General features: G+C 51.5%; 1 protein-coding gene across 1 annotated transcript in view; it reads left to right on the top strand.

The window, feature by feature from the left end:
• PPFIA1 (PPFI scaffold protein A1) overlaps positions 1–21,617 on the top strand; it is an 85,878-nt gene that overhangs the window by 40,092 nt on the left and 24,169 nt on the right. Inside the window, exons 8-17 of the mRNA XM_028118235.2 lie at positions 594–740; positions 2,070–2,204; positions 3,608–3,691; positions 6,634–6,765; positions 8,059–8,121; positions 9,271–9,350; positions 12,309–12,444; positions 14,650–14,873; positions 15,612–15,843; positions 20,884–21,035. Coding sequence (XP_027974036.1) covers positions 594–740; positions 2,070–2,204; positions 3,608–3,691; positions 6,634–6,765; positions 8,059–8,121; positions 9,271–9,350; positions 12,309–12,444; positions 14,650–14,873; positions 15,612–15,843; positions 20,884–21,035 — 1,385 coding nt within the window. The remainder of the gene's footprint in view (positions 1–593; positions 741–2,069; positions 2,205–3,607; positions 3,692–6,633; positions 6,766–8,058; positions 8,122–9,270; positions 9,351–12,308; positions 12,445–14,649; positions 14,874–15,611; positions 15,844–20,883; positions 21,036–21,617) is intronic.

Below are 21,617 nucleotides of genomic sequence, written 5' to 3'. Positions count from 1 at the left end.
ATACCATGTGATAGAATTTTGCTGCGGGATTAGGCTTCAGAAGGTCGCATCTAATTATATCAGACTTTGAGTTTTGTTTCCATTTGTTAATAGTATTGCTTCCATTTTGTGGTGATTGGAGATTTCATCCAGCTTTTACACAGGGAAATGACAGCGTGTCTCACTGCTCTGTCTATGGAGAGGCCACTCCCTGATCTGTGAAAGCCCACTTGTATCAGGGCCAGTAGAGGCTGCGCCTTCACTGCTCACATCTTCAGCTCCTGGCAGTCTTGCAATGTTGGGATATTTGATTCCACGTTTCTTTTGTAACATCGTGTAGGAAAGAATAAGCTTGGTAAACTGAGTGGCCAGATGTAGTATTAAAACAGCTGAGTCTTTCTTTACTGGTCATGTAGGGGAATACTTGGGATATTGGAGGTAGGTATATGTTCATTCGTATTGGAGACAGTTGGCATCTCTCTCAATTTTTAGAGGACACTCATTTTATATTTGATTTGAAAATTAGGATCTAGTCCAGGTTTTGTGTCTGGTGTATATTGATGTTGTCAGCCATTAATTATTTGCCTTTTTTCCCCTTGAAATACTTGATGTAGGCCATGGCCCAGAAGGAAGACATGGAAGAGAGGATCACTACTCTTGAAAAACGCTACCTCGCGGCGCAGCGCGAAGCCACCTCTGTGCACGACCTCAATGATAAACTTGAAAATGAGATTGCAAATAAAGACTCTATGCATCGGCAGGTAGCGGCTTTTGTTGAACTTCGTTCGACTTTTATTAATTACTAATAAAGTTCAAGACCTTTTTTCTGTGACTTTCACGTTGGAAATCAAGTCTCAATGTAAAATTTTTATGATCTTAGAAAATTATGTTCAAGAATGTGGGTTACTTCAACTTGCAAGTGTTTAATTATTTAGGATTTTATGTAACCTCAATTCTTTCTTCTGTTTTGTTTTCATTGTATGTTAATCTGTTGCTTGTTAGCATTTTTACCAAAGGAGGAAGGAGTGGCCAAGAGCGTGGAGGCTGTTGGCAGTTTGTTGGTACCTGGGATGGGGGTGAACGGCAGGTGCAGAAACGCAGTCTGTTGTGTGGACGGGAGCCTCCTGTGGGTTGGGAAGCCAGGCTGGCTTCTCTGCCTGGGTAGTCTCAGGTCATCCAGAGTTAAACAGGAAAACCAAATCCAGCCTCTTGGAAACAAAGTGAGTTTGTCTGATATGTTGTAAAGTGTATCATTGGACCCAAGTTAATAATAAAAAGTAAAATACTAGGAAGCCATTAAAAATTACATTTGTGGAATGCTACTTAAGAGCATGTAAGATGTTCTAAATAATGACCGTAAAAGGTAGATGACAAAATACTGCGTGCAGCGTGATGTATCTTCTTCTGAGGGTGTGTATATATAAACACAGAGATGCGCACAGAAGAAAGGAGGCTGCATGTAAGCAGATGTTTGCCTTTCAGGAACCTCAGCTTACACATGATTTTTAAAATTTCTTTAAAAAAAATCTTGTCTAAATTGTCTTCATTGAGAAAGATTTTTTAGAATGAAGAGTGTGTTTTTAAAGAATAATTATACATTTACAAAAATAACCTGACTAGCATTTCATTAGGCATCCTCTTAGAAGGTCTGTATTTCAGAGGAGGTGTGAGCTCTCTTGTGGTTCACATGCCTATGGTCTGCGAAAGCCGAGGAGTCTGATTATTTTTTAAGCAGGGTTAGGACCGAACCCTTCTTTCCTTAAGTTGTCAAGAAGAATGAGCAAGCTTCTACAGAGTATGGGTTTTCTTTAATGCATGGGAACTTTCTGCTTTTTAAAGACTTCGTTGAAGATCTTTAAGAAGAGCAATACTTTGGCAAGAGGTGTTTTGCACATTGAAATCGAGCCCAGGAAAGTGGGTGTATATTCCTCACAGGAAGAAAAGTTTTACTCTGAAGCAGCTACCAAAACAGTTGGCTTCTGTCAGAACTAATTTAGTAGATCTCTGCATTTAGATTTTGTTTCATTTTATTAAAAATAGAAACGGATAGAAGGTTGGCCACATTCTGATGCTTTGCCTTCCGTTCCTAGACTGAGGATAAAAACCGGCAGTTACAAGAGCGCCTGGAGCTGGCGGAGCAGAAGCTGCAGCAGACTTTGAGGAAGGCCGAGACGCTCCCCGAGGTGGAGGCCCAGCTGGCCCAGAGGGTGGCGGCGCTCTCCAAGGTGCTGCCTGGCTTTTGCTCGGGGTCCCGTGGTGGGGTTTTGATGTTGATGGTGGTTGGATCGTGTGCCTTCCTTACCCTGTTCCTCATGTCAGTGTGCCTAAATCCACGAAAGAGCTCAGATCTGTTTCCAGTGCTATTTTGTCTGAGATCAGAACGCTTTTTAAATGTCAGGAATCATCCCCTTTTTTGTTATCCCTACGTTAATTTCCCTCCAGTTTTGTCAGGGATGTATACTGTTTCCGGTGGGCTTGATCTAAGGTTCACTGCTTCTCAGAGTCGTTAAGTCAACAACTCAAAGCTCAAGATAGAAGCTTTGGAGAAAATTGGATAAAATAAGGGTAGGGGCGCCTGGCTGGCTCAGCCAGGGGAGAGCGCGACTCTTGATCTCACCATTGTGAGGTGAAGCCCCACGTTGGCATAGAGATTAGGAAACAGGAAAACCCTATTCTCTTTTAAAGATAAAGTAAATTTATAATAAACGAATTTTTAAGTAATTCACTCATGGGTTCGACAAATACGGGCTAGGCATGTGCAAGAGAGAGCCCAGCCCTCCCAGGCCTCACATCTGCGGGGGGACGCCAGCAGGCAAGGATGCAGTGTCCAGCTGCGATGTGGTAGGTGCTGGGGTTGGGGGGTCCACGTGGGAGGAGGAAGCAGACCGTCCCTCCTTCCAGGGCCCAGGGAGCCAGTAGGAGCACGCCCTTCGGTACTTCCATCTCACCTGGCTCCAGTTTGCTGAGGGCCCGGGTGAGAAGGGCAGGACAGGCCCGGGTGCTATTCTTGAAGGCTGATTTTGGTCGGTCAGACTGCTTCGGGCACTCACCAGACCGTTCCAGAGAGTGAGGTCATTGCTAACAGCTGTAACAGCCTCTCCTTTGTGATCTGCGTGTAAAGTCTCCATTTCTTTTCTCCCCCTGTCATCTCTCCTGTCCCTGGTCGGCCTTGTAGTCTGACCTTTTGTCTTCTGGAAACTCTGCTGCTAAGGAAGCTAAACTGTTCCAACTCACTTCCCAGCTTAGGAAGGTAGCATGTGTGCATTGCTCTGTGGTGCTTGCTGCTTCCTGCTGTTCATGCTGACTGAGCACAGGCCGTCTGAGGGTGGGGAGAAGGCCCCACCCCCGGAGACGGGGCCGGGCTGGGGAGAAGCCCCTCTCCTCACCAGAGTCCATCACCAGCACCGGCCAGGCCTGGGTCACCGGCGTGGGGAGGCCGGCTGCTTCACACTGTGACACCTGAGGCCGCACAGGGTGTGTTCCAGGCGGGAGGAGAGGATGTCCACGCCAGCCGGTGGGAGAGCCCGCGCAGAGCATGTAGTGCTTGTGGCTACCGCGGTCGCGCACAGCATGCTGGCATTGACGGGGGGGTGGTCGCCCGCTGAGCTGACGGTGTTTTTGCCAACAGGCCGAGGAGAGGCACGGCAACATTGAGGAGAGGCTCCGCCAGATGGAGGCGCAGTTGGAGGAGAAAAACCAGGAACTGCAGCGGGTACGTGTCTGAGCAGAAAGGCTGCACGCCGGGCGCTGCTTGAGCACAGGGCTCAGGCAGGGGGAGGCAGTGCCTTGTTTCCTGCCTCTCCCCACCCAGACGCTGGTCCCCTTCTCGATTCTGTTAGGTGCAGAGTTAGTGGCCTCCTCTGCAAGCTCTCTGCTGGTGGGTGCACCCACCACATGAACAACGTTATGTCTGCATTGGTGGCGGGGGAAGAGACTGGTGCCCCCTGGGCAGTGCTGCCAGGGTGCAGGGACCCCATATCCCGCTGCTCTGACGAGCTTGTCAGTGGAACTGCTCCACGTGCAAATGGGATCTCACAGGTGCCCCTCAACCAAACTGGGGGTGCTGGCTGGGGGCCCCTGAAACTTAGGGGAAGGTGCGTCGTCCCAGAGGATTAGTCTGCTCGCCTAGGACATGACACTGAGGTCCTGAATTCAGGTCACAGGCCTGACCTCCATCCTAAAATACTGAGGTATCGCTCCGGACATAAAGGCATAGGTCAGGACGGACGTTCCTAAGAAGAGGAAACCCGAAATTGAGCTGTTATGGGAGGTCTCTGTCCGTTGAATCCCTGGAGAGTTTTCGCTGGAGGAGTTGCTCAGATGTCTGCGGACAAACCAGGAACAGACCAGGCCGTGGCCCTAGGCAGCTGGCACCTCGCCGTGGGCTGTCAGTCAAGGCCATGAGGTTTTGTCTTCACCAGAAATGTATGTGCTTGGCCAGGGGCGGCCAAGGGTCCCACACGAGCTTCTGGGAAGTGAGGATTCTGACTTCCGTCCCAGGGCTGCGTGCTGGTCAGCCCCTGCACCCCCATCATGCACACACACGCGTGCACAGGCAGGTGCTTGCCTCTTAGAGAATTAGACTTCAGCTGTTGAGGGGATGCACTTCATTACTTTTCAGGACTGGATTGTTGTTTGAAAGGACAGGTGTTGAGATGGGGATTCTTTTATAACTAAGGCAATTCAAAGTAATCTTTTAAGCTGTTTTGCTTTAAAACTACTCGAATGCTGATTCCTTCTTGTGGGGTGTGCTGGGTCATTTCCAAATGATGGTAGTCGCTGTGTGCAAGGCGTGATTCTCTGCTCCGTTTCATCCTTACAAGAAGACAGGTGCCAGCACTCATGTTTTACAGACGAGGCCAGAGCACAGGGGATTTGACTCTGTTGCCCAGTCTGTGGTGCTTCCTTGTGGGCTCACTCCTCCTCCGGGGGCAGCGCGGCTGGAGGGCCCATCTGTACCCTGTCCCCGCTGCCGTCCGCCCAGGACGAGCCCCTGAGCCCTGGCCCAGGTGATGCCCTCAGTGACTGTCCTGACCGCTGCCCTGAGTACTTCCTGTTCCCACGCCTTAGGTTTCGTCTTCCTTCAGGAGAGGGGGCAAACACAAGCTCTTTAAACCAGGAAATGGATGATGGTTTGATAAACACAGACCTGTCAACTTTGTTACTGTGTTTTTAAATTCCTTGAGGTAATTAGTTGTAATTTTCGAACGTAAGTTTTCATTACAGAACATTCAGGTGATGTAAGAACATAAAGAAAAACAGGTGAAAGTCTCTGTTGCCACTGAGTTTTTTCCAAAATTTCCCGAAATTTTGCTATGTAACTTGATTCATTCCCCTCCCCCCCCGAAACCAGACCCAAGCTTCTGTTTATACACGGGAAAATTCCTCCCCCTCCCCGTGTGTAAATAAGCTGATCCCCTTAAAAATATGCTCGTTCCTGCATGTAAATCTGCCTTCCGAGTCATCTGAGAGTTAATAACTCATGACATTCCCGCGGCCCCGTGAGTGCTTTGTTTAACAGAAACAATGGGACCTTCTAATTAATGATCTTGGGGACTTGTCCCTGCATTTCTCTGCACCGATACGTCAGTGCTGGTGCACGAGTGCCCCAAGGATGGCAGTGGGAGAGACCAGCCCAGGGCGGCACACGAGTGAGTCACGCCATTGGTCCTTGGCCCTTTGGAAATACTGATCATACCTTTTCTTCTTTTAAAAAAAGTTTTAAATTTAAATTCAATTTAGTTAACAACATAGTGTATTACTGGTTTCAGAGGTAGAGTTCAGTGATTCATCTGTTGCATGTAACACCCAGTGCTCATGACATCACGTGCCCTCCTTAATGCCCGTCACCCAGTTACCCCATCCCCCCACCGCCCTCCCCTCCAGCAGCCCTCAGTTTGTTTCCTAGAGTTAAGAGTCTCCTATGATTTGTCTCCCTCTCTGGTTTCTTTTTTTTGTTTGTTTTTTTAAAGATTTATTTATTTATTTGAGAGAGCAAGAATGAGAGAGAGAGAGAGCACATGAGAGGGGGGAGGATTAGAGGGAGAAGCAGGCTCCTCGCTGAGCAGGGAGCCCGATGCGGGACTCGATCCCGGGACTCCAGGATCATGACCTGAGCCGAAGGCAGTCGCTCAACCAACTGAGCCACCCAGGCGCCCCTCTGGTTTCGTTTTATTTTTCGCTCCTTTCCTCTATGTTCATCTGTTTTGTTTCTTAAATTCCACGAGTGAAATCATATGGGGTATGTCTTTCTCTGACGGACTTACTTCCTTTAGCATAAGACCATCTATCTAGTTCCATCCACATTATTGCAAATGACAAGCTTTCATTCTTTTTGGTGGCTGAGTAATATTCCACGCACGCACGCGCACACACACACATACCGCATCTTCTTTATCCATTTATCTGTCACTGTTGGGAATGCAAACGGGTGCAGCCACTCTGGAAAATAGTATGAAAGTTCCTCAGAAAGTTAAAAATAGAGCTGCCCTATAACCCAGCGATTGCACTCCTGGGGATTTACCCCAAAGGCTATAAACATAGTGATCCGAAGGGGCACCTGCACCCCAGGATTTGTAGCAGCTATCCACAACAGCTAAACTGTGGGTCATACCTTTTCTTGAAGTTTGTAAACTTTTGTTTCTTCTCTCTTAGGCAAGGCAGAGAGAAAAAATGAATGAAGAACATAACAAGCGTTTATCAGACACTGTTGACAAGCTTCTTTCTGAATCCAATGAGCGGCTTCAGCTTCATCTTAAGGAGAGAATGGCTGCTCTGGAAGACAAGGTGGGACATGGAGAACGTGCCCCGGGGGGCTCCCACCCTCCACAGAGTGCTCACGCTCTGCTCCTGAGGAGTAACGCAGAACAGCGGGCGACAGACATTACAGAAAGTAGAAATTATTCTTTGACGAGGAAACAGGACAAACTGTTATCCACTCACTGAGTTGACTTCCAGCGTCCTGTCCTCACCCGACATGTGTGTATTACTCTCAGTCTAGAGCAGAGGTCTGTAAACTGGGTCTGTAAAGGGCCAGAATTGTAAGTATCATAGGCTTTTATTAATTGTGAATATGTGTAAAATAACCTCATGCTAGTCAATAATTATCACAAAAGTAGCCATAGACCGTAGGTGACAAGTGGGTGTGGCTGTGTGCCAGTGACCCTTGATTTCCAGCACTGGGCAGTGGCCGGATGTCGCCTCCTTCAGCCCTGCACGAAACTGTGTTCAGCCCTCAGCCACGATGCTCCGGCTTCGGGGGCTAATTTCTGTCCCACTCATGAAGATGACACTGTAGGAGCCTAGTGTTACATAAGGGGTTTGATCAGCTGAAAACAGACTTTCTCCTTTTCCATCTCCTGTCTTCTCTCTTTTCATCTGGTTTGGAAAAAGTCTGAGCCTGGGCTCTTAACTGCTGTCATCTTGGAAATACCTGAGCTGTAACCGGAGTGAAGGAGTGTCCTAAAATCTATGTCAGAGAAGTTCTGATGGCAACAGTTGCATTCCAGCTTGATAAAATCTATTCTGGCTACAGCCATGTCCCTAAAGATGGGCCCAGAATCTTCCCTAAGATGGGCACTTGGAGTCATGCTCATTTCGGAGACACCAGTGATCACTGCTGATTACATGACACATTTGTTTTACGTAAAACCCATTATGAAATGCGTAATTACCACATAGGGTGGTTGGTTACCGCACTTCTCCTTGATCAGTGGGCCAGCCTTCATGTAGGAATGTCTTTATCTTAGATTTGAATTATACATTTGAAACTTACTTCAGGATTCCCAAGTAACTGATGAATTACAAAGCCTAAAATCTAGTACAAACTGGTTTAACTGATTAAAATAAGCTTACTCTGTGAACTCGTCATTCTTACATTTAGAAAATCGATTGGTGAAGAAATTTTACACGGACTCATTGTTAAAGGCTGTGACGTCACTGTCCGCATTTGCTCTGCGGGCGTGTAAGCCTGCTCATTTTCTGTGGTACCATATTATTTTACACAAAAGCGTGGCCATACTATATTGCGTGGAACATTTTCAAGAACCAACACTAAAGTACTGTCTGTATCTTTTTCAGAATTCTCTATTGCGAGAAGTTGAAACTGCGAAGAAGCAGTTGGAAGAAGCGCAACATGATAAGGTACTTTCCTCTCTCAATCCTTTGGAGAGCCGCTGAGACGTGAGTGGAGCAGAGATCAGGGCTGTTACAGTGGCTGCATATGTGTTCCGGGGGTCACAGTACCCCCGCGGCAGTCCACTGCCATGAGCTTTATAGCGGTCCTACGCGGGCATGGTTCAGGATTCGAGTCCTTTCTGGTTCATTCGAAAGTGAACTGTTCCCATAAACCTCTCATCTGGTGCAGTGCTGGCCAGCAGGAGGTTAACATGGGACATGTGTGGCATCTAAAATATTCTTGAAGCTGCATTTACAACCGTAAAGAAAAGCGAGTGAAGTTAGTTTACTTAACCCGATACATGCGTGTGGCACGCGGCTACTGCGTGGGACCGCATGGCTAGCGAGCTATTGGGTGACCTAAGAGTTCTGTCAGTTTTGCTCACTGTTTTGCGTGGACAGAAGTGAGGCTGGGCTACAAATGCTCTGTGCAAGACAAAAGCAAAACAGAGAAGTATGCACGGTAGAGAGTGAGCATTGTTCTCCCCACCACCCAAAAAGTTCTTCTTGCTACAAAATTAGTAATTATTAATGGCTTGGTGTTTATCCTCTAAAAGCTGGCTATGACTGAGACCTAACAACTCTTTGTCCACTAGGGTTTATGAAGTTATTTTGGTGATCTTTTTATGTTCACTGTAGGACTCTTGGAGAAACTTGATCAAAATTAATTGTTGGGTGTTTGTAACTGCTAAATTTATCCTGTTGTAGTTATGCTCAACGTTTGAGCACACGTGATGCGAATCATTTTTCCATATTTGTTAATTGACTCATCATTAACCTACGGTGTTCGGTCTGTTTTGGGTGTACGGCACATGGATGGACTCACGAGTCTGTACGTCACTCGGTGCTCACCACCACTGCGGTCACCTCCCATCCCCACACGGCATCCCTGGCCCTGTGCCCTGGGCAGCACTTTCCATCCCCGTGACTTACTGATTGCGAACTGGAAGCTTATACGTCTTTGCCTCTCATCCCCTTCATCGATGCCACCCCCACCCCAGCCGCATACCCTCTGGCTACCACCAGTGTGTGCTCTGTGTTTGCGCGTCTGTTGATGCAGGTCATTTTGAATCCTGAAAGAGACGGCTACAGTGGGCACCCTTTGCTCTTTTGTAGGATCAGCTTGTCCTAAGTGTGGGAGCACTGAGAGCCGAATTGGACCAGACAAGACTGAGAGGCACGCCCCTTCATCACGGGTAGGACATGCACCAGATCACAGAGATGTTCCAGATGAGGCCAGGGGCCGCTTCCCTCGGCCGTGCATATGACCCGAACCAGCGCGCAAATACAGACTAGATGAACCATGGGCCTGACATGAACCAGTTCACACGTACCTGTTTTAGCACCTGCGTGTACCTATAAGAGTGTGCCTTTGGTCATATGGAGCCAGGAGCTAGCTTAGTGGCAGGCAAGAGGGAAAGGTTAGGTTTGGGCACTAGGGGGCCTGGGAATCCTGTCATTGACCAAGCTCACAGCTGCGGGCAGAGGTTTGGAAGGTAGGGAATGATTAGTTCATGTGTGGGCAGGTGAATTTGCAGGCCCCCAGAGTGTGCCACTGCTGGTGTGGGGCCAGGAGGACGGAGCCCAGTGTGTCAGATGAGGGCCCTCTGCACCTGGGGGCAGTAGGCCCCTCCACGAGGTCACTGAAGTCACCAAGGGAGTGGCTGCACAGCCAGAATTGTGGGGATACCTTGACATTCGTGGGCTTGGCATAGCGCTTACAGTTTTCTACATTTTTTTAAGAGACTGAAGGAGGATGATATGTAGTTGCCTTAAGCTATTGGGACAGCTCAGAGTTGGCGGCTGTGGGAGCGGGTCAGCCGGCCCGTGAGCCTAGCAGGTCGCCCCGCATCCTGCAGGTAGTGTAAGTGCTGTGAAGGTGGTGAAGGGTTTGTCGGCCCCATTGTAGGACGTAGTCATCACATGAGAGTCACACTTGAACGAGAGCTGCTTCAGTAGCTGATTGACCCTCTCTAGTCTGCAGGAAGCCGGCTCCTGCTCGGATCGCAGGCGCACTCAGGCTGCGCAGGTGTTTCTGCGGTTGCAGACGTGGGCTCTCAGGAAGGTCGAGGGTATCTTGCGGCTGTCCCCATTGAGCCCACATGTAGGAAGGAGGACACATCAGGGAAGGCAGAGTCACAGAGAGGCAGAGCCGGGAGCTGTCCCCGTCTGTGGAACCACCGGAGGGACAGCCTGGAGGAGTGCGAGGGTGTGTCGAGAGAGGGAAGTGTGCAGGAGGATCAGCGCACAGAGCAGGTTTGCTGATAGAGAGCCTTGCTGGTGAGAGGCCAGGGTCATGAGTGTCGCTGCTCGAGGGCTTGCAGATATGTGTGTGAGGAGGCCCGCGGGAGCAAGCAGGAGGACGAGGTGGGCACGGCACCCGCCACTCTTGTGGAAGTTGGAGTCCTGAAGGGAAGGGGCCGTGTGGGAACCTGAGGGGTGGCACTGTGGGATGGTGTGATGACAGAGAAGTCTGTGCGTGTCTGCCTGTCCTGGGTGTGCTAGCAAACGTGAAGGATCGAGGGGCGGAGGGAGCAGCCACAGTCACGGGCGGCTGTGTGGTCCGAAGACCGTGGGCAGGAGGCTGACGGAGGAAGGGGTGTGTTTCAAGCAGCCTCATGTAGAGGTCTCACCGCCGGTGGCAGATGAGAGGCCGGTAGGAGCTGAGACAGAAGAAGTGTTGCGGTGAGCACGGGCGGGCCATGGGGTCGGGACTGGAAAGATGGCTGGCAGCTGGCAAGTGCAGCCCCCCTGGTCTTGTTGGCGTGACCTTCTCCAGCAGGAAGATACAGTCTAGGTTGCAGAGACGGGCTTCCACACGCAGATGGGGCCGATGGGACAGAGCTTGGGGACACGACCGGATGCAGGGTGGCGGGCTCGGGAGGAAGTGAGCCCCGGAAAGGGGTCAGAATTCAGTGACACTCGTGACCTTCAGAGGATCTGTGAACCACCCCACATCACACTCGGGGGGGGGGGGGGTTTGTGCATGTAGCTCCTGCCGATTTTGCCATGTGCCATGTCCGCAAAGCGGCTGTGCTCAAACTCCTGCTGAGCACAGGTGGGCGGCTTCAGGGAGCAGGGACTAGAGGAGGGGAAGGGAGGCTGCGGCCAGCAGCACCGTCCAGCACGCTGAATGAAGACGTTCCTTTAAAAGCCACAGGGAGGTGTGTGGGGCACAGGTAGAGGAGGCAGCCCGTCGGAGCGGCCCTGTCTGCAGACCACGCGGGGCGGCACCAGGGGTCCCCTCTTGAATTGACCTTAATCAGATGAGTGGGTCCTGTCGCCCAGGATCTTAAGGATTTCTGAAAACGAAGGCAGTTGCTCCTCTTTCCCAGGGAGCAAGGAGCCACTGGACTCCGTGCCGGGGTCAGGGTGCAGGAGGTGAGGCTGGGGCCGGGTGTGCGGGCTGGCGGCCACCACCCTCCTTCACTTCTGCTGACCAGTTCTTGTCCGGAGCCTTTCCTGAGGGGAGCCGCTAACGGCCCGCTTCAGCATCTCCCTCCTAGGTGCCCAGGGCTCCATCTGCCTTTCCTTGGACTTCTCCAGCCGGGGGAGTGGGTTGTCTGTCAGTCCAAGTGCACACAGGTCTGTGCTTTTGACCTGGAAACACCAGGTGTACTGCCAGAAGCAGTTCACGTAAGCTGCGAGTTGGGGTTCAGAAGGCTTCTGCCGCCGGTGCCCTCAAGACGCCTGTTAGTGGCAGGTGTAGGGATCCCTGTGGTCACTAGGCCTCACACCATGGGCCGTGGCACAAGTGGGACGCTGGCAGTATAAGGCCGGCGTGATGGGTCAGTGTGCTTCCTGGGAGAGAAGGGGGCGCGGAGATGCAGGACAGCGGGCCTGGGGCTGGGTTCTGAGCTGGAGAGCACATCCGCCCTCTGGCTCCCAGACAGCTGGGCCGTGGCGCGCTCACCTGTCTGTGCAGGGCATCTGTCTTGCTTTTCCTGGGTGTCCAGGTGTTGCACCTGCTGGGGCGGAGACACTCCCTGCAGAGCGTGAGCAGTGGGCTATAGGAGCAAGGGGAACAGATGCCCTCCTTGGAGGCCTTTTTCTGTGAAATCATTTTTCAAACTGACAGGTTCTGGCTTGGCTGACAAAGCTCACAGTTCACTTTTCTTCCAGTAACGACCTTTTTTTTTTTTCCCGTGTTTCAGCCGACCGCACTTGGGCAGTGTCCCTGATTTCCGATTCTCTGTGGCAGACGGTCCCACGGACTCCTACAGCAGCAGTGCGGTGTTGCGGCGCCCCCAGAAGGGCCGTCTGGCTGCTCTGCGAGATGAGCCTTCCAAGGCAAGGGCCTCCGTCCCCAGTGGGCTCTCAGGGCCCCCAAGGGCCCCCCACCTCCATGAAAGTCACCTACCTTGTCCTCTGACTTTGAGGCTGTTCTGGAGTTAACACTGCTGATTGGTCACTTTCTCTCTCTCCTCACCCCATTCTTTTGCTGGCTAAGAATCTACTTTTAGGGCTTTTTTTTCTTTCTTTTTAAAGAGTAGAAATGCGGGTAAAGCATGACCTATGGTTAAGCACGGCACAGTGCCAATTAGTACAGTTTTGAGATATTAAGAGTAAACACGTGTTCATCCTTAAGCAAAAAGAATTCACATTTGGAAGTTTACATACATTCATGCTTTTGGCTGGTCAGCAGCATGTGTCTTTATAGACGTGTCTGTATTTTGAGCGCCCGTCCTCATTGAATGACTTTGGGCCAGGCGTCACAGTAGCCCCGGGGCTGCAGCAGTAAGGACAGACGAGAGGCTGAGCTGTCTGCGTGTAGTGAAGGAAGGCCAGTCAAGGGAAAGTCAGATGCGTACATCTGTCAGGTATCTGCTGCTGTGTAACAACTTGCTGTGAAGCTTAGTGGCTTAGAATGAACAGTCAGTAGTTCACCGTGTCTGTGAACTTAGGAGGGTTTAGCAGGGTGTTTCTGGCTCAGGGTCTCCTGAGGTTGTGCCACCGGAAGGCCCACCTCAGGGTGGAGGGTGCGCTTTCAGCTCCCTTGCCTGGCTGTGGTGGGAGGCCTCAGGTCCTCACCACGGGACCTCTCCACAAGAGGAAGTCTGTCTCCTGAGGTGAGGAAGACCACAGGGTCGTGGAAGCTAGCGTGGGGCCTCGGCCCAGCACCCAGGTCGGCGGGCCCATCAGACAGCCGGGGGACATGTCGGGTGGGCAGTTGGAGACTCCAGTCTGGGCCTGAGGAGGCCTGGAGAGAAGGGTTGAGGCCAGGACACACTTGTGGCGTCTAGAGGCACAGGCAAGATAAAGTCACCAAGTCGGGCGCCTGTGGATGGACCCAGGGTCCAAGGGTAGAGCTCCGGGCGCTCCCCAGTGCACAAGCGGAGACGGAGCAGTGACATCGAGGCAGGAGGAACCCAGTGCGCAAGGTGCTCAGGGGAAGGCAGAGCGGCAGGCCCGGTCCCACCGTTGGGCCGGGTAGCGTGGAGGTCAAGGGCAGTGGTGGACTAGTAGCATGGGGCTTGCTGGCGAGCTGGGACCGGTTCTGGGGGAGTCCGCTTGCGACAAGCTCCGGAGTCGGGGAGGCGAGGATGTGTAGACAGAATAGGGGCAGCGTTCTGGGGAGCGGGTATTCTGGTTGGGAGCAGAGCCGCAGTGGTAACTGGAAGGAGCCCTGGGGTAGAAGTTCAGTGGTTTCTGTTTTGTTCATTTGGAGGGAGAAGGGAGAAAACATTTTTAGGCTGATGTGAATGAACCGGTAGAAAGTTGATTATCCGGAGAGAGGGCAGAATGATGTCCTTGAGTATGCGAGGGCCAGGCCTCGTGCCTACGGGTAGGGCTGTCCCCGGGGATGGGGGCGCAGCGCCCCGCTGAGAGTGAGGAGGGGACACCGCGGGTGTGGAGGGAGGAGGGCAGGAAAGCCCCAGGAGAGCCTCTGCTCGCACCCACGCACAGCGCTGTGTGCGGTCGGTCCTGTGTGTGGTGCCTGCGAGCACCCGCCTGCTCGGGCGGGAGGGTGTGGGCTCAGCATGTCGGTGCCTCTGCCGCGTGAGGGCAAGTGCCGCATCCTCACTGCTCAGCCTCAGGAAGGGAGGGCGGGAACCTCGGGCAGCTCCAGGTCCCCAGCGTTGGGGGGGACACTGGTGAGACATCAGGGCCACTGAGGCGCACCCAGCCCCCGTGGGTTTCATGGGTTTTTTACTCTCCGTGAGAGTGGCTGACTGGCACCAAGATACTGTTTTAATTTTCAGATTTTGTTTCTGAGCTGGTCATTCCACCATGTGAATGACGTCACAGAAATGCGTCCACCGCCGGCATGAGCCTTGCAGGCAGTGTAGGTGATAGGCCGCCCCCCTCGCCCTGCGCCTCAAATACTGCTTGTTGCTCCACAGATGTCAGCAGCTTGCAAGGACAGCCCGTTCCCCATTTCTTTGGGCCTCCCGTTTGGAAACTTCTAGAGTTTCGGGTAGATTTCTTTGGAAGTTTCTGTAACTGCTATTGTTACTTTCCATCTTTGCTGAGATTCAGTTTTCTTATTTGTAGGTACAGACTCTGAATGAACAAGATTGGGAACGTGCCCAACAAGCTAGCGTGCTGGCGAATGTGGCACAAGCGTTTGAGAGTGATGTCGACGTGTCTGATGGCGAAGACGATAGGGACACTCTCTTCAGTTCGGCCGCTCTGCTGTCGCCCAGTGGGCAGGCCGATGCCCAGACGCTGGCCATGATGCTTCAGGAACAGCTGGATGCCATCAACAAAGAGATCAGGTACACAGCGCCGCAGAGACGAGCGTGTCTGGGGAGTGGTATCACATTCAGAAAGTCTGGAACAAATACTGTGAATGCTTTCTAAGTGTCCCACGATAATAAAACGACTTTCATTCTGTTGTAAGAATTAAGTTTTGAGATTGCCCTAGATTATAACAGTTAACCAGGGGAGAAGAGTGTTCACCTCAAATTCCAAATTAGCAGAGAATGGTTGACGTGAATCCAGAAACTCAGAGGAGGCTGGTTGAAAATTCCATCAAATAAGACTTTTGTTTGAATTCAGCCTTAGAAAAAATCAACTCCACTTTTTCATCTAATCTAGACACCTAAGTGTTTTGGAATTCCCAGTTGCTTCATGGATTGGTTTTTCATTTATGTCAGGGTTCCCAATTTCCAGTTGAAGAATTTGATCTATAAACATGCAGCTTTGCTCTAAGAATTGTAAGATTTACATAGCGCATTGTGCAGGAAGAGAGTTGCCAGCAGGCCCCCATCAGAATTTCAGTGTACATAAGTAAAACCAGACATGAATGATGGGAAGCAACTTTGTAGGACTCAGTGGAAGGTTTATTTTGTGGTGTTCTAAAATCAAGTCTCCTAAGAAGGTAAATTAGCATTGGAGCGAGTGTTACTGGAGTCAGCTGATGGGAATACGGTCCAAGCAAGCAGAGATTTGTTGGACAAATGCATTCATGTGTTTGCTGGTGGAGCCAGGCTGAATGTGTGCTTTTGTTCTAGGCTGATACAAGAAGAGAAGGAGAGCACGGAGCAACGGGCAGAGGAGATTGAGAGCCGAGTGGGCAGCGGCACTTTAGACAGCCCGGGTCGGTTCAGATCGGTGGGCACCGCCCCCCCACACCCCACGTCCACGCTCGCAGGCCCCTCCCCTCCGCACAGCGGGCGCTCCACCCCGAGAAGGGGCCCGCACAGCCCCGCCAGGGAGGTGGACAGACTGGGGGTCATGACTCTAGTGAGTATTTACCAACTCTTCTGGTTGATGCCCTCCCCACCCCAGCCCCCTGACTTCTGTCTCAGACTCGACAGATATGCTTTGGTTTGGTTTTTTACCCAGAATGAAATCAAGTTCATTTGTTATGCTCAGAGGTTCAAGATATTTCAAACCAGCTAGTGTTTAATCACTCAGCAATAGCACAGGGACAAGTTAATTGTAGTGTTTGGATGACTGGTGTAGCATGTCATCATGAACCCATCAGAGTTTTTATTTGTGTAACTGGACAACACAGGCCTGCGCAGCTCGAGGGGGAATAGTCTCGTCTTCTAGGAATAGATGGTTTCATAAAAGTCAATGCAGATAGTCTTCGTAGTGTGTAGAAAACTTACAGAGGGAGTCACTGTTGTCCTCCTTTGCGTTAGAGATGCCTAACTGGAGGGTACAGGACGTACAGTCGAAAAGTAAAGCTTAAATTGGTTCTCGACGCGCTCGACCACGTGCTTGACGCCAGCTCTGTGCGTGAGGCCAGGATGGCACCAGCACAAGCCCCACGCCTGCACAGCTTCCTGCGGAGGCCCAGGGGCGTCCTCGCTCATCAGGGTCTGGAAACGCAGTGACCCTACGGTTTTCCGTGACAAGCGTGCAGCTCCAAAGAATGTTTTATAACTTCCCTGTGTGTGTAGCTTAGGTTTTATGAGCACGTTGCCTTCCTACGTAAACTCATGTTTACAGCATTCTGCTTTTCAACTGCCTTCTGTCTGTCAGAATCCTTCCTGTCCGTTTTTATTTTTAGCTGCATTGTTCGCCAACATGTAATTAAATCAGCTATGAATCACCGTAGCGGCATCTGAAGTGGTAATGAGTTGATTTTGTGGTATTCTGACATACTATTTTTATAATTCACATCATTAGCTAACTAATATTTTAAACTCTTTGACGGTTTTATTTGTGCTTTCATGCTTCCTTCCTTCCAGAGAGTTTGTAAGAGTAGTTACAAAAAATAGTTATGTTTATTTTTTTCCCCCGTTTTTGTGATTCTGTATGCTGGCTGACAGTGTATCTGCTTCCGTGGCTGGTTTTGATGTCCTGTCTCATCCTTTGGTTTGGTTTCTCACTGAATGCAGACCTGAGCCTCCTGCCCCAGCCGGTATTCGGTTCATCCAGCCCCATGCCGTAAGGCCCTCCACAGCATGCTCAGGTGGCAGTGACTCTGTGGTCCATAGTGTGTGTGTGTGGTCAGTCGTGGCTCATTAGTGTGGTTTCTGCTTGATCTTCGTTTCGCATTAAATAGTGGGGTTTTTCCTTCCCCTGGTAGTGATACATTTTAATTAGTGTGTCACTGTTTTATAGATGTGGAAAAGGGCATGATATAGGTGAATCAGGAGTGTGTTTATTCAGAGCTACGTAGGAGATACGTAACTCGTGTTTCGTACATAAAGAACTAAGGCGCTAAGCATAGATTAATGGAAGCCTGACACAAATGGCGTACGTTCTGGTTTTGATGCTTGTATTCAACTGGAAATCTCCTAAACTTACCGGCATGTGTACTTTCTGCCTTCACAGACTGGTTTTCACGTGTATGGAATCATAGAAGGTAGAGGTGCCACGTGCTCTTACGCCGGTGCCTGTTCTTACAGATCCGCACGGGGCACTCTGCTTTAAACAATGCACTTATTTTTGAAAAGGTTTAAATCAGTTCTAGGTGAGGATTTGTCATTACCGTCCCGCAGGTCATTCCCCAGAGCAGGTTTGCTGGGTGCTGGAGTAGGTATGCAGGAACTTCTGCATCAGGCAGGAGGTTGATATTATAAAAGTGCAGCGTGGTTTTCAGTAAGGAAAACAGACTCAAGAAGAGTTTCGAACAGACAGCTGTTCAGTCCCTGTGTTGCGCAGAGTGCCGTATTTTAATTAGTTGTGTGTGTTAAAATGGAATTTATCTCCCCGTGTAATAATTTATAGCATTTCTCTAGTAAATCCTGAATAACCTATTATGTTTAAATTTGTTGTGGAAAAAAGTTCTATTTCCAGTTATGTTGTTCCTAAACAAGTTTTATCTCACTTATATCTCTCCTGTTTTTCTTTTTTAAATATATTTGCCTGTTCTGGTCCTTGAATTTCTAACTTCAGCGTGTGCAGTAAATCTGATTTCTCTTCATTTCTTTGCATGCCTCTATCAGCCTAGTGATTTAAGGAAACATCGTAGAAAGGTAAAATTTTTAGTAGCGGAACATTCCTCTGTTTGTCTGTGATGTGGAAGAGTGCCCCTACTCCCCAGGAGGGCGCCCTAATCCAGCGCGCAGCACGCTCGTGCCAGGGGGTGCGGGGCCAGCGGCGCTCTAGTGTGGTGGTCACCCTTGCCAGCTGAGCTGGTCTTCCCAGAGCACCGCGACCGACGGGGGCGCTCTCCTTTCTCTCACCGATGTCTGCTCACTGTATGCTTACTTAGACCAGACGCCATAGTTTGGTTTTTTAAGATTTCATTTATTTGTCAGCGCATGAGCAGGGGGAGCGGCAGAGGGAGAGAGAGAAGCAGACTCCCTGCTGAGCCGGGAGCCCGATGTGGGACTCGATCCCAGGACCCTGGGATCATGACCTGAGCCGAAGGCAGACGCTTAACGACTGAGCCACCCAGGCGCCCCAGACATAATAGTTTTCAAAAAGAGAAATTCCCGAAGCAGAGCCATAGATTTGAGAACTGGGCACCACCAGCATAGCCGTGGCAGCAGTCAGAGAGCACCTGCCGCACGCCGGGGCTGCGCTGAGTGCTCTGGGAGCCTGTTTCTGACCCTGGCACGCATCCCTGTGAGGCACCGGTTATGTTGTGACCCCATTTCCCAGGTGCGGAGACCGGTGCAGTACGGATTTGTCTGCCCGCCACCCGCATGGGCCTCGGCGCTTCTCCTCTGTACACGTGACCACGGGGCGGGCTTCCCCATTTTCAGAGGAAGTACAACTCATCAGGGGACAGGTCCTTTGACCAGAGCGTCTCCCTCGTAACTGTTGTGCTTTGTGTACCCCCACCCCGACCCCACCCGGCCGTGCGCTGACAGGGCGGCACCTTTGCTAGGTCGGGGGCTCGGTGCTAGGAGCTGGGCAGCGGCCGGGGGAGCCCCTCCGCTGCACAGACCGGTGTGGCCGTTTAGTGAAACTCCTGGGTTCAAGCTCCAGCTCTGTCACTGACTGTCTTGTGACCTGGGTGTGCTCTGCCCTGGTTTGCTCTCCTGTCACGTGAGGAGGACCAGGGAATCCTGCTCCTCGGGCCGGCCACAGACTACGCCTTTGTAAACACCATCCGCAGAGACTGGGAGCCCACAGCAGAGCGGGACCCAGCACAGCCTGAGTCTGCTGGCTTGCCTCTGCAGTTTTCTTAGGAGCAGGACTTTCTCAATGAAAGAAGGGGCGTGCTCCTGAACCCAGGCAGGACAGCCGCTCCTGTTGCTTGTGGTCACTTGAGCTCGCTGACTGCCTCTTGGAGGGGCATTGTTTGGAGGTTTTGGGGGGATGAAACCAGGTGCACACGTAGAGTGCCGGGTCGGCACGGACAGGGCCAGCACGTGCCATGCACTGTGCCCCCCTCCTCCCCCTGCTTTTCCTCCTCATGCTTGGCGCTGGTGCGTGCTGGGCTAACTCCCCGCTCTCGTGGAGACTCCCCTTCTAGTCGAGGCTACAGCAGCCTGTAGGCACAAGTCTGGTGGGCCCCAGTGCTGGGCAGGGTACACTTCTCCTGGGAGCACAGGGGAAGGGCAGGCCTGGCTGGGGCTTGCCATGTGGCTTGGGCTGTGGCACAGGGCAGGCTTGCACTTGGAACTGTGTCTCTGCTGACCTCATTGTCAGCACAGCCCCGAGTGTCCCTCCCCCATCCTGTTCTTTTTTGTTTTTTTTGTTTTTTTTACAAATCATTGCTTTAACCTGGATTTGAAATCTTATCCCTGTTACTGAAATCTGTCCCTGTTAAATTTTATGTTGGTAATTTCTAAGCAGTTAACATAAACTTTTGTTGTCTAATGATTGTGATGGGAAATCAGGAAAGAACGAATGACTTATCCAGCTGTTGGTTACGGTTGTGTCCTACCTGAGCTCAGCCCCGCACGGTGCTAATGCGCGTGGGTGTCCCCAAGCCCCTGCGCAGCTGCAGAGGTCCTGTTACAAAGCACCACTGGCTGCCCCAGTCTCACTGTTCCTACAGGGGTTTGCCACGCATGTCTCATGAGACCCAGCCCCGCCTTAGCCAGCCACAAAGCCCAGATCTGTGAGTGAGACCTGCCAGGTGGGGTTAAAGCGCAGGCCGGACTGGCCCCGCCTTCCTGCCTGAGGCCGCACAGATGCAACACAGAAAATAACACGGGCAGTCTGAAGGGGGCCGTCTTCTCGTGATGGCAGCCCAGGGTCACTTCATCCCCGCCCTGTGGAACCCGCTGTCTCTAGGCTGCACGTCCATCCTCAGGTTATAACGTCACTGAGAGACATGGGCCAGACACCTGTGTGGGGTGGAAGGGGGGGGGTGCCTGTTCACTTTGAACTTGACCTTAGGGACTCCACGGCTTGCATCATTACTAGAATTGATGGATTATGGTACAGGCTATTTCTTTTTCCCCCCAAAACAAGAAGCTCTGGACAGTTTTGCACGAGAGGGTTCTGCACTCACCAGTGCTTGTTTTGAATGGCATCAGGGGATAAACACGTTCCTTCTCAGCACTCCGTCAGGGAGAGCTCCTGAGGGCCCAGTTTATAGTGATGTGGTTGGGGGCATGGCTCCGGTCTCTGCCATCCCCTACAGTGGCTTTCCTCGCCATGGGCAGCGCAGGGTTCCGGGGAGGGTGAGCTGTAGGCTGCCAGGAGGCTCGGGGAGAGGAGCGCCCTACACTCACATGCATGTGGGCGGGGGGTGTCCACAGGCTGCTGCTTACAAACAGGACCACCCCGTAGCACAGCCTCAGGCTGACTTGAGGCTTTTTGTACACCCCTAGGTTTTCAAATAAGGTTATGGCTACAGTTTAGAGCCTTCGTGATTGTTCTATGGTGGAGTGTCACTAACTGGTCTCCCTGTCTCCCCCATAGCTGCCGACTTCCCGCGAAGAGGTACGAGATGACAAGGCAACGATAAAATGTGAAACGTCCCCCCCTTCCTCCCCAAGACCCCTCCGCTTAGACAGGCTGCACAAAGGAGCGCTGCACACGGTCAGCCACGAGGACATCAGGGACGGCAGAAAGTAAGGCGCGCGCGGGCGCTGCGCACCCCACGGGAAACTCTCCGGTGCTAGTTTGCAGTTTTAAGAAACCCTTGATCTTTTCTTGGGGGAGAAAAAAAGGGCAGAACAATGATTTTAAAGAAATACCAGTGAATTGAGTGGAGTTTATGTGAACGATGTTCTTGGGATGCCTGCGGGAGCTCGGGGAGCCTTGTAGGGATCAGGCAGAAGACGCATGGCTGTTGTGCAAAAGTCAGTTTGGAAAGAAAGGGCCTAAATGGTGTCAGCACTTTTAGGACGACTTCATGTCTTCAGAGTCTGCACACTGACTGTGGAGAACTTTCTATTCCCGATGGAGCCTGTGCCAGCGTGCGGGCTCCTGACGGCTCCTTCTGTTGGCGGCGCTCTGTGCCCTTCCGAGCCATCCAAGAGCCCCGCACTGTCCTCACACCCAGGCCACTCCAGTAGCCACTCTGTTGCTCATGCACCCCATTCCAGACCAGCACTGTTTGCGTTTCTGTTCCACGCCGGGCGGTGCTCGGGGAGGGCTGTGTGCGCCTCTGTGCTGTGGCCCTGTTCTCACCTCCGCTGGCTGCCAGGGAG

Source organism: Eumetopias jubatus, unplaced genomic scaffold (genome assembly GCF_037043125.1).
Source record: "Eumetopias jubatus isolate StellerSeaLion01/CBP00866 unplaced genomic scaffold, mEumJub1_p1.0 scaffold_13, whole genome shotgun sequence".
Classification (NCBI taxonomy): domain Eukaryota; kingdom Metazoa; phylum Chordata; class Mammalia; order Carnivora; family Otariidae; genus Eumetopias; species Eumetopias jubatus.
The sequence above is the reverse complement of the archived record's forward strand: the minus strand, read 5'-3'. Positions and strand labels throughout refer to the sequence as shown.